At 40.2% G+C, this 13,564-nt stretch overlaps 1 protein-coding gene across 1 annotated transcript in view; it reads left to right on the forward strand.

The window, feature by feature from the left end:
- Positions 1–314: 314 nt before the first annotated feature.
- Positions 315–13,564, forward strand: part of vgll4b (vestigial-like family member 4b) — a 53,478-nt gene continuing 40,228 nt past the window's right edge. The window contains exons 1-2 of the mRNA XM_084100855.1: positions 315–528; positions 2,117–2,193. Of these exons, the coding sequence (XP_083956981.1) occupies positions 2,130–2,193 (64 nt within the window). The 5' untranslated portion in view covers positions 315–528; positions 2,117–2,129. The remainder of the gene's footprint in view (positions 529–2,116; positions 2,194–13,564) is intronic.

Raw genomic sequence — 13,564 nt, forward strand, 5'->3', positions numbered from 1 at the left:
AAGATTTAAGCAGTGAGTCTACTTCAACCAAAAAATGAGAGAAAGTAGGAAGTGAGCTCATAAATTTCTGTTTATGGATGAAAAATGTACCAAATAAAATAAAAAAGTTAAAAATGTATTCTTTGGATGTGTGGGAGTCAGTATAATAACAAATAATATCTTTTAAATTAAAAGAGTGTGCCTGAATGGGGTTTTTAAGGACTTCCGCTACACGTTGTACCTGTTGCAAGGACACGATGACGTCACTCCCTCATTAGCATAATGTATGCTGATCTCATTCCCTTGACCTCGACCAATGAGAATGCTCGGCTCTCATCACCTGCTAGGAAGAGAATTCCATCATTCCAAGCATTCTTCCTCACAGCTCTGCTTCACACACACATGCACACACACACACACTCTCTCCTGGATTACCGCATCAAACCCTGGATCTTTCCCACTGGATTTAGCGCTGTTTTGGGGCTTTTTTGCTCGGGATCTCTCATCGACTTTGTGATCGTGGAGATTTCAAAGTGGCGCTTCAAAGTGGTACGTAGTTTGTTCTTCCACATGTAAGAAAGAGTGTGTACACCGAGTGTGTGATCATTACAGTAGCAGGAGTCGTAAATAAAGCAGCACTTGTAAGGAAAGAGTCGAAGACAACAACACGTTACAATGTAACACAACCCGAGAATTCCAGAACAAGTGTGGTCACGCAGTTTCATGCGACACATTAATAAGTAACGTGCGAGCAATTGATAGTAAAACATTAATAATTAACTCAAAAGCGCGCGACTAAAACGCAAATGCACCGCAAACATTATTAAGGAAACGCGCGCGTGCGGTTGATTACAGCGAAAGCGGCGCGTTCTCGTTCTGCGCGTCCACAAAGCGCATTCCCGAAGTTATAATTCCCATTGTAAAGTTGGGATCTCCTGTAGGAAGGCGCTCAGTTGTGTGTGTGTGTGTGTGTGTGTGTGTGGAATGCGCTCTGGGAATGTTAAGTGTGTGAAGAGCGAGCAGTGTTTCAGATCTCCACACGTTTGCGCTGTTTATTCCGTGGGAATGCATGAGAAAACATGTGGATTGTGGCAAAGAGCTTCCCAGTATTTACTGATATAGTATACTTCTGGATGCGACGTCATGAAAGAATGTTACATTCACGTGTTGCTGACTTCACAAGGTTAGTTCATCCAAAAATGAAAATGATCCCCTATTTTACTCGCCCTCAAGCCATCCTATGTGTTTATTTATGACTATCTTTTTCATCAGAGTTTATAAAAAAAAAATATCCTGGCTCTTCCCAGCTTTATAATGGGAGTGAATGGTGCCTGAAATTTTGAAGCCCCAAAAAGTGCATTCATCATCATAACAGTAATCCATACAGATCCAGGGGTTAATAAAGGCCTTCTGAAGCCAAGAAAAATATCCATATTTATAACTTTATTAACTATAATCACTGGCTTGTGTTAACGGCCGTACACGAGTCGAGCTCTGGCAAGAGTGACCTCTGACCTGACGCATGACCTCTGACCCGACGCATGACCTCTGACCCGACACATGACCTCTGACCCGACACATGACCTCTGACCTGATGCATGACCTCTGACCCCACGCATGACGTATGATGTAGGAGTAGCGTAAGCTCAGCTGAGAGTCGACGCCTCTCGCGGTTCAAACAAACTCAAGCTCCTCCCACATTTCTCTTTAATCATTTTTAGATGTCTAATTCGTGACCGGTGTTTTGTTTTGCTCTATTCTCTGCGCTTCCGCGTTCATCAATACGTCATGCGTCAGGTCAGAGGTCATGGCCGTTACTGGAAGCCAGTGATTATAGTTTATAAAGTGATAAATATGGATATTTTTCTTGGCTTCAGAAGGCCTTTATTAACCCCTGGATCTGTATGGATTACTGTTATGATGATGAATGCACTTTTTTGGGCTTCAAAATCTCAGGCTCCATTCACTCCCATTATAAAGCTGGGAAGAGCCAGGATATTTTTCAATATAATTCTGATTGTGTTCGACTGAAAGAAGAATGTCATAAACTCTAGGATGGCTTGAGGGAGAGTCGGTTATGAGATAATGTTAATGTTTGGGAGAAGTATTCCTCTAACGCTCTGGTTTTCCCGCTCAGGGTCTGGACCAGGATGGAAACGCCGCTGGATGTTTTGTCGAGAGCCGCATCTTTAGTTCACCAAGACGATGAGAAGCGTGAGTCCATTTCAGAGATTGATCAGAATAGTTTTTGTTCATTGATTGTCAGATAACCGATATTCATCAGTAGCGGTGTAGCGATTCCCACATGTCACGATTCGATATACATCATGACACTAAACTCACGATACGATATTAATGTGATACTCCAAGATAAAAGGTTTACAAAAAAATGAACTGTTGATTAAAATGCTAAATTTGGTGTTACATTGTGTGTGTAAATGAATAGTCTTGGACTTGGTGCTGAAACCCAAAGCACAGGACAATAGAGACACCAGAATAACAATATTCATGATTCTGAAGCTGAAAACACTGAATTATTTTAGACGAATATGCTTTCACTGTCACTGACTAGATATATTTATAATAATGTGGGACACTTTTACTGGGAACATCAGACATCTGGCATTATCAGGACACACACATATTCCCCCATTTCATTATTATACATTATATTCAACATTATATAGTAGTATAATGTAGTTCTGACACTAAAACTCTGACACTTCCTCACACATACATTTTATTTTGGGTGAATTATACACAATACATATTGTCACTATCCACGATACATATTGTTGCATTTTTGCATTGCGATATATTGTGACCCGATAGATTGTTACACCCCTAGTCACCAGCTGTTTTATTTTGGTCTTTTGACAAAACTATTTGATTTGTTTCTATTTCATGTCTGAAATGTATAATATATTATTAGTCAGTCTGTATTTCTCGTACAGTGTTTGAGATGACAGTGAGTTTTCCTCGTGTGTTTGAGATGACAGTGAGTGATCTCTGAAACGCCGCTGGATTCCCATAAGGCTTTATTCAGAGTCTGCATTGAGTCCGTGATCATTTACATGAGAAATGCTCCACATAAAGCCCCGTCTCTCGATGTTTCTCAGCTCAGTGCACTGATATATGATCGCGAGACGAGCGTTATGAAAGAGTAGGACTCTGAAAAGCTTCCTCCGGCCTGATGTAAACGCGCTGTTTCCCTCAGAAATTCCTTCCTAGATTAAGCAGAATCAAATCCTTCTCAGTCGGGATTTAGTGTTGCTGGAAATCATTGTGCAACAACATCTACATGTTACAGCGTCTGTTCGTGTGCGTCTGTTCGTGTTCATTGTTCGTTCATTGATGCAACAGGATTTGGTTAGAGGTACGGAGTGTATTATTGACTGTGGTTTAACTCCCACCTAAACATCTTCAGCTGTAACTAAACCGAACTAACATATGGGTCATTGGCTGAGCCACTGTTTCTGTGTTCAAAAGCCTATATATTTATTTTATATTTATATATCAACCTATGAATAGTTTACTTCTAATTGTCTATAAGCTGAGATAGTAGGAAGTATTTCAAAGTCGTCATGAAAGGGAGTTTCATGGTCTTTTCTTCTCTATTGTGTCGTATATCCGAGTGAAACGCTTCTGGAACAAGAACAGATGTGGGCGGGGCTTGACTGTGTCTGTGGGGAATTGATTGGATGGTTGTGGTTTGCTATTGGCTGATCTCATGTGAGTGACAGGTTAAAGCCCCGCCCTCATCATCAGAGAAGAGAAGTGATGCTGCAGGAGGAACTTATTCTCATTCAACATTAACACAATAATGATGTGCACATTTATAATCAACACTACAAAATATTACATAAAATTACATTTTGATTTCATGACGACTTTAACAAAAAAGTAAAAAAAACAACTTTTATTCACTTTTGTTCACTCTTAAAGTCTCCCTTTAGTCAATAATTTATCCCTTAAAACTCATCTTTGATCACCAAAATGACATATTTAAATGTTTTTTCCTTGAAAAAATGTCTTCATGCCTTAAAATAAATTGAATGCAACTCGACACCCTTGCCTCATTTAGTATGCACGGTTCTATGAATATGCAAATGAGCCCCGCCTCCACTCACTCCCTCAGCTCAGAGATCCACTGGTTGACGATCACACGTTGATCTGATTGGTTACAAGGTAGTTTGTGACGTCAGAAACACCAGCGATTTCAAAGCGTGTTTTTGAGACTGTCTTTGGTTCACTGCAGTTTTAAGGAGGAAATACTCAGCAATGGAGTCGACTTATGAATTTACACATGGTTTGTCTTAAAGCGTATTAAAAACACCACATAAACATATAAACAACATTAAAAGCTGGATCTTCACCACCAGAACGCTCCTGAGCCGGCTGCGACTGCATTAGAACAGAACGGGAAGGGAAAGTGGGTCACGTGTCAAAATGATGGATTTTTCTTTTATGCCAAAAATCATGAGGATATTCAGTAAAGATCATGTTCCATGAAGATATTTTGTTAATTTCCAACTGTAAATATATCAAACATGTATTTGTGTGAGTGAATGCAGCACAATCGCCAACATAAATGCACAACTTTAAAGGAGATTTTCTCAATGTTTAGATTTTTTTGCACCCTCAGATTCCAGATTTTCAATAGTTGTATCTCAGACAAATATTGTCCTATCCTAACAAACCACACATCAACGGAAAGATAATTTGTGTGTACATCTCAATTAAAAAAAAAAAAAGACCCATGTGACTGGTTTTGTAGTCCAGGGTCACATATGTGGAAAAAAAGTACAAAAAGAAGCTTGTGATGGCGGTTGTTCCTCTTCCTCCCCCCGCTGTGTGTGTGTGTGTGTGTGTGTGTGTGTGTGTGTTGTTTAGCGTAGGGCTGATGTCATGTCTTTGTGTCTTTGTGTCTTTGTCTCCTCAGTGTGTCTGACCTGTTTTCACTGCAGCTCCTCCTGCTCGTTTGCATTTATTGCAAGCTGTTGTAATTGTTCGCACTTGCTGGAGCGCTCGGATGCGTTGCTCACGCTAGCGCACGTTTGGCCCTGACAAGCTCCAGCAAACACTCGCTCGCTTCAGTGTCGAGCCGCTCAATCTCAGGGAAGGTGTGTCTCTCTTTATCTCCAGATTCAGGTGACGGCTTGCTTTCAGACGCTTGAGGCGAAACACCACCATTACACACACACAACACAATTACACTGTGTTCAGAACACCATTACACACACACAACACAATTACACTGTGTTCAGAACACCATTACACACACACACATTGTGCTTTTAGCAGCGATTAAAGTAAGCTGCTTTCTCAAGGCAAACTCACCCTGAGCAAGAAAGAATCGACTTTTACTTTTGTTTGTTATAGAACTCAATAGTCGAATGCCTAAAGTCCCAAATTCACATTCAGAATGGGTTTTTAATGATAGATGTTTCAAGATGAACTTTACCTCTGTTGATTTCAACTCGATTTATGTATAAAAAAAAAAATCTGAGAACTGCATTATCGACATTCAAAAGAGTTATGTTTTAAAATAAATGCTGTTATGTAAACTTTATTCATCAAAGAATCCTGAAGAAATATGAAGCTGTTTCCAACATTAATAATAATCATAAATGTTTCTTGAGCATCAAATCCTCATATTAGAGTGATTTGTGAAGGATCATGTGACACTGAAGACTGGAGTAATGATGCTGAACATTCAGCTTTGATCACAGGAATAAATTACACTTTACTGTATATTCACATAGAAAACAGCTGATTTACACTGGAATAATATTTCACTGTTTTACTGTATTTTTGATCAAATCAAATAAGAGGCTCTTTCAGAAACATTAAAAAAATCTTACTGGCCTCATACTTTTGAAAAGTAGTTTACTGTAATTTTTATTGCTTAATATTTTGATTGATATATAGAACTGTATGCACACTTTGATGGAAAAGTGTTTTTTGAAAAATAATCATTTTTATGACAATTTCCAAATTAATGATTCCAAATTGATGAATTTAGATTTTAGTTTTTTAGGAGTCCTGAATTTTACTAGTAAGTAAATAAAAATACAGTGTTATCTTCACATCGGCATATCAAATCATATTTTTTCAATGCAAGCAGTGAGGCTTTTCTCTGCTCAGTTTTCTTTTGCTTTTAATGCTCTGAGAATCATAACCGCACACACCTCTTGAACAGAAGTACAGTCTCAGTGTAGTTTCAGAGCGCTGAGGACGGAGGCGGGTCGGTCCGTCACGTGTGTGTGTGTGTGTGTGTGTGTTGCTGTGTGCTGTTCACACTCGCACCTGCAGTCCAAACAGGATCCAAACAGGAAGTTGACCTTTGAGTCCCTGGGCCATTTTTCTTTCCTCTTAATGAAAGACTGATATTTCTGTGTTATTGTTCTGTGGAATGCCCAAACATTCAGGCACTGAGGAGTCGAGTCAATAATTACTCTAGTCCTTTTGTTGAGGCTGTCAGGATCTGGTTTCTGCCTTCCTTTAGTGAGCCTTCTGCATTATGTCATCTGTTGAAATCACATGGATGTTTTGGATTCTGTTTTTGTTTTCAGCTTCTAAATAATGCATTTTTGAAAACGATTTTGCCCTAGTAACCACCTACAACACTCCAGCAGGTGCATAGCAACGCCCTGGCAACCACCCACATCACCCTAGCAACTGCATAGCATTGCACTACTCGGTTCACTTTAGCAACTGCATACCAATGCCCTGGCAACCACTCACAACACCATAGCAACTGCACTAAAACACACTAGAATCCTCTCAAAACATCTTAGCAACTGCATAGCAACACCCTGGCAACCTCATAGTAACACAATGATCAGAGCATCTTGCAAACCGCATATCAATGCCCTGGCAACCACCCGGCATTTTTCATATATCAACACACTGCTCAAAACACCTTTGCGACTGCATAGTAACACCCTGGGAAACCCACTAAACACTATAACCCACCCAAAGCACCTTAGTAACTGTGTATAAGTTCCTGGCAACCACTTCAACCTCCTAACAACTACACTAAAACACTAAAATCTGCTCAAAATATCTAAAAACAGCAACACCTTGGGAGCCACCCACAACACCCTAGAAACTGCATAGCAATGCCCTGGGAACCATCCACAGCACCCCAGCAACCTCATAGTAGCACACTGCTCAAAACACCTTAGCAAATGTATGGCAAACCCTTGGGAACCACCCATGACACCCTAGTAACTGCTTAGTGACACACTGCTCAAAACACCCTAGCAAATGCATAGCAACACCCTGGGAACCACCCACAACACTCTAGCAACTGCATAGCAACGCCCTGGGAACCACCCACAACACCCTAGCAACTGCATAGCAACGCCCTGGGAACCACCCACAACACCCTAGCAACTGCATAGCAACGCCCTGGGAACCACCCACAACACTCTAGCAACTGCATAGCAACGCCCTGGGAACCACCCACAACACCCTAGCAACTGCATAGCAACGCCCTGTAACCACCCACAACACCCCAGCAACCTCATAGTAACACACTGCTCAAAATACCTTAGCAAATATATGGCAAAACCCTGGGAACCACCCACGACACCCTAGCAACTGCATAGCAACGCCCTAAGAATCACCCACAACACCCTAGCAACTGCATAGCAACGCCCTGGGAACCACCCACAACACCCTAGCAACTGCATAGCAACGCCCTGGGAACCACCCACAACACCCTAGCAACTGCATAGCAACGCCCTGTAACCACCCACAACACCCCAGCAACCTCATAGTAACACACTGCTCAAAATACCTTAGCAAATATATGGCAAAACCCTGGGAACCATCCACGACACCCTAGCAACTGCATAGCAACGCCCTAAGAATCACCCACAACACCCTAGCAACTGCATAGCAACGCCCTGGGAATCACCCACAACACCCTAGCAACTGCATAGCAACACCCTGGGAACCACCCACAACACTCTAACAACTGCATAGCAACGCCCTGGGAACCACCCACAACACCCTAGCAACTGCATAGCAACGCCCTCGTAACCACCCACAACACCCTAGCAATCTCATAGTAACACACTGATAAAAATACCTTAGCAAATATATGGCAAAACCCTGGGAACCACCCACGACACCCTAGCAACTGCATAGCAACGCCCTAAGAATCACCCACAACACCCTAGCAACTGCATAGCAACGCCCTGGGAACCACCCACAACACCCTAGCAACTGCATAGCAACACCCTGGGAACCACCCACAACACTCTAGCAACTGCATAGCAACGCCTTGGGAACCACCCACAACACCCTAGCAATCTCATAGTAACACACTGCTCAAAACACCTTAGCAAATGTATGGCAAAACCCTGAGAACCACCCATGACACCCTAGCAACTGCATAGCAACACCCTAAGAATCACCCACAACACCCTAGCAACCTCATAGTAACACACTGCTGAAAACACCCTAGCAACTGCATTACACTCTGGGACCCCCCCCCCAGCAACTGTATAGTAACATAATACTCAGGGCACCTTAGCAACTGCATATTAACGCCCTGGCAACCACCCACAACAGCCTAGCAACGCTGTAAGCATCACTAACATTTATGAATGAAAAATAAGCTTAATAAAATAAGATGACTAGTAGAGCCGGAGTGTGTTGGAGTGTGTTGATTTGGCCCGTGTGTGTGTGTTAATAGACTGAGCCCTTTGTGTGCTGTAGCTCTCTCAGCTGCCCGCTCGTTCCTGAGTGCTTTGTGTCCCCTTGCATTGTCTGATTATTAATGCCTTATAACCATCTGAGAAAGAGCAAGGTTTTACAAAATAACGGACACGAAGGCATTGCATCCTTATTAAAAGGTTTAAATAGAAACATAAGGTTTGAAGCATAAGTTTGTCTAATGCCAAAAACAGCATTTTCACTGGTTTTGTTGGTTTTGTTGTTTTCCTCGGCTCATTTCAGCAGCACACATGCGTGAACCTGGGGTTTGGGGCCAGAGGTCAGGGGTTAAAGGTCACTGAAGTGGGGCACACACAGTTGTTGTTGAGGCACACAAGCTGTTGTCTTCAGAAAGGAAAGTACTGATCTATTTCCGATGTGGAGTAAAGCTTGCCGGAGTGAAAAGTTGAGTTTTCTCCTCGATGTTTCTAGCACATGCTGTGAAGTCAGTGATGACATCAGAAGTGTGTAGAAACGTGTGTTTGTGTCCCAGACATCATCAGCGTTCACCATTGTGCTAGAAAACATCATAGGGCAATTCACCACGTTTCACAATTAATACTGTTTTCAAAGCAAATGCTTGTTATAGTTTATGAAGGATTCTGTCATCAGTCAGAGATGAGTGTCATAGAAATATGAATATGTCAGTGATATACAGCTGTAATATAGCATGTTATGTGGTTATTTAACAACACGTATTCAGTTAAGCAAACAGCAGATGTGTAAGGCAGCGATTACTTGTGCTCGTAATGATTACAATATAAGGAAAATATCATAATACTGAATGTCGATCCACAGTTGACGTTATCATTGATATCAATAATTAGTTATATAGTTTTCCACGTTTGTAATAAATATTTGGGTTTGATAACCACATAGCAACACCCTAGAAACCACCCAGGACAATGCTAAAAACGTTATATATTCCATCATGTTTCAATTAGGGCTGTCAAAAGATTAATCGCATCCAAAATAAAAGTTTGTGTTTAAATAATAAATGTGAGTGTACTGCGTATAATTAAATTTGTATCTAGAAATACACACACATGCATGTATATATTTAAGAAAAATGTGTTATTTATATATAAAAAAATTATATTTCTATATAATATAAATTATATATAAATATATACAGTATATGTATGCAAATATTTCTTAAATATATACATGCATGTGTGTGTATTTATATATACAAAATAATTATACACAGTACACACACATATATTATTTAAACACAAACTTTTATTTTGGATGCGATAAATCGCGATTAATCTTTTGACAGCCCTAATTTCAGTACAGCAAAAGGCTTTTATTGAAGGCTTTATTTGAGATCATTACGTGCGTCTTCTCTTCACTCACTCGTTTTCCTCTGTGAGGAACAAACACTCGTCCATCCCATCCCATAATCTGAACGCTCTCATACACGGAAAGACCTTTAATAGATCACTAGTTAACCGCTTTTAACCGCTGGGGTTATTTCTGCTGTCGTCACCACATTAATGGCTCAAAATGTTGGTGGTTGTTCCAGCATGATCACTAAACTATAAAACTATAAACTTAAACTATAACAGTATATGGTGGTTTGAGTGTTTTGATATTGAAGCAGTCGTTTTTATTAAGATCATAATTCAAACAGGAGCAGTTTGACCCGATGTAGATCAACACAAACACTTGTGATTTAATCATGGCTACAGAAATAATTTGGAATCTGTGTTATTTAATAAAATAATGAGTTGAAACAGGAATAATGAGCAAAACGTGACACTGAAATTATTATTTCTCCTCAAATTTAAGGCGAGTCAGTTCAGCAAAGGCTCTAGTTCAGAACATCCCAAGACTCAAATTCAGTCAAGTGTGTCCAGATGTTTTGTAGTGTGTGTGTGTGTGTGTGTGTGTGTGTGTGTGTGTAAATTACATAATACTTCACCTTGTAAAGTTGACTGGTTAATCATGGACTAGACGTACACTGTTAACCCTTGCTGTAAAAAAGGCCAAATTCTGACAGTATTATACCATTTTCCATTAAAACAGTAATATACTGTAGAAAGAAGTGCATTCTGGGTAATATTTGTTGTTTTCAAGAAAATAGCCTACAGGAATATACTGTGAATTAGCAGCGCTCAAAGTCGACACTCAGAGGCTGTGTTCCCAATCACACCATACCCTCATTCACTATTCCCAGTTTACAAACCATTTTAACATTATTTATTTTATACATGTGCAAAAGTGCTTGTTGAGAATGGACAGAGATTTGGTTGGTGATCATGTTTTATTGAATATAATAAAGTTTAGTCACCATGATGGTGATCAGTGTTTGCCTCTACACATTAGTTTCTCTCTGGCTGCTGTTACTGAGTTTATAAAGCACATCCATTAAGAAAAAGCCATTGAAGTCTCAACAGTGGTGACAATAACAAGTTGCATGATGCAATGCATGCTGGGTTCCAGGCTTGTATAAATCTCCCAGCATGCACTGCAGCATGAATCATTTTAAAAAAAATAAAATAAATATATGTATATATATTGCCGCCATTGTTGAGATTCATGTGTTGATTTTTGATATCTCTGTGTTTCTACAAGACTCTGCTTGTTTGTTGTTGTGCATGATGCGTTTAAAATGTTTCATCATTGTACCCGATTGCATTAGTTTCACAGTGGTGGTAGTGAAACACTTTTGATACAGGATTAAACTCTGAATAATATTAGTGAATGAACAGGCTATATGATGATTTTGTCATCATCATTGACATAACAAACCGTGTGTGTGTACAAGTGTGACGTAAAAACACAGTTCAAGCGAGAAAGAGAAAAACTAAAGTTAAAAAGTTAAGGGTCAGCATCCCAACTAAACACTGATCTCCATAATGATGACTTCAAACCAAACATTGTCAATTAAACACCTCAATAACAACGTCTGTAGATCTATGACAGAAATAAAGCCATACTGGTTAATAATAAGTGTAATGATGTGTAATGGCTGGAAGTCAGTTGTAGTTCTTGTGTTCCTTCAGTGAATCTGCTTGTTAACAGCAGGTGTTCATCACTAATGCGACACACTAATAATCAAGTATCTCACTGCATGTGTCAGTGCTACTTTTACTCTCTGTAGTGTGTATTTTCCTGTGGCACTGAAAGGGTTAACAGTGTAAGATAAAATGACACACCCAGTAAAAGTTATTAAACAGGTATATACTGGCAACACTGTTGGCGTAGTTTACTGTAAAATGTAGTTTTTGTGGTTCACCGTTGTGCAGAAGAGCCTGTGCTTCAGTCAGAAGATCTACACACACTGATGATACACACACTGATGAGACACACACTGATGAGATGCTGCGTGTTGCTTTAGTTAACAGGCTGTGATTATTTTTTTAGTGGTCTCAAATGAAATAAGTTCACAGTAATACTTTGCTCATATTATTAGTGCATTATAAATTTTAGTTAATACATTTAAATGTCAATTGGTCAATTTAAGGCAGTCGGTTTCTGCAAGTGAAATTAGTTAACTCGAGTTTTGAAACTGTTGAAATTTAGTGAAACTGAGTTTTAATTTAGTGCATGGTATTTTTACGGTAACATACTGTAGATTACAGTAAATAACTACAATTATCAGTAACTGTTGCCAGTATTTTACTGTTAAAAAGCCTAGTAAGGTCTCAGTGTGTGTGTGTGTGTGTGTGTGTGTGTGTGAGGGTTTGTGAGAGTTTGTGTGTGTGTGTGTGTGAGTTAGTGTGGATGGCAGAGGATTGTTGCTGTGCTGTTAGACACTCAAACAGATCAAGCACATTGTTAATTCTTCATGTTGAAATTGTTGCTGTTAGAACTAGACAAATGAAGCAGAACTGCCATGTTTCTTGTACTTTAATTCTTGCAGTAACTTCAGGTTGGTGGTTGATCTGGATGACAATTTTTTTTAAATGTAATATTGCAATTTATTATAAATGTGCACATCATCATTGTGTTAATAATGTTGAATCAGAATAAGTTCCTCCTGCAGCATCTCTTCTCTTCTCTGATGACGAGGGCGGGGCTTTAACCTGTCACTCACATGAGATCAGCCAATAGCAAACCACAACCATCCAATCAATTCCACACAGACACAATCAAGCCCCGCCCACATCTGTTCTTGTTCCAGAAGTGTTTCTCTCGGATATACGACACAATAGAGAAGAAAAGACCAGCACAACTTCCACTTCATGTTGACCTTAAGAAAGTCTGAGTCCTTCCTAATTCCCAGAATCCCAGAACAGCAAACGCACACAGTGTTTGTGTGTGTTTGTTTGTGTTTGTTTGTGTGTGTTTGTGTGTGTTTGTGTGTGTTTGTTTGTGTGTGTGTGTGTGTGTGTGTGTGTGTGAGGCGGATAAGGAATGAGGTCAGCGGAGGTCAGAGGTCACGGTGCAGCTGTTTCACTGTATCTTACAGACCAGGAACTGCTCAGCACATGAAGCGCAGGAATGCAGGACCGGGTGTGTGTGTGAGGGTTTGTGAGAGTTTGTGGGAGTGTGTTTGTGTGTGTGTGAGAGTGAGATTGAGTGAGAGAGAGAGTGTTTGTGATCATTCATCCAAGATCAAAAACACTGTAATTCTCTCATAATCTCCACTGCAGCGTCAGCTCTTTTCTCTCAGTGTCTGAAACGCTTCCATCGGAGACTCAGTCTCTCTAAGCTCCGCCTCTCTGAGAGCTGCTCTGCTGTGATTGGTCAGAGATGCTGTTTAGCCAATCAACACCACAGGCTGGCATTATGCAAATTAGTTGCAAACCTATGCAGATTCAGCATGAAGTGAGACTGAATTACTGACGACTCGTTTCAGTTCAGAATCACTTCTTTCTTTAAGGAGACAAAAGCTCCATTTATC

Source organism: Abramis brama (genome assembly GCF_963993115.1).
Source record: "Abramis brama genome assembly, chromosome: 23".
In the NCBI taxonomy this organism is placed as follows: Eukaryota; Metazoa; Chordata; class Actinopteri; order Cypriniformes; family Leuciscidae; genus Abramis; species Abramis brama.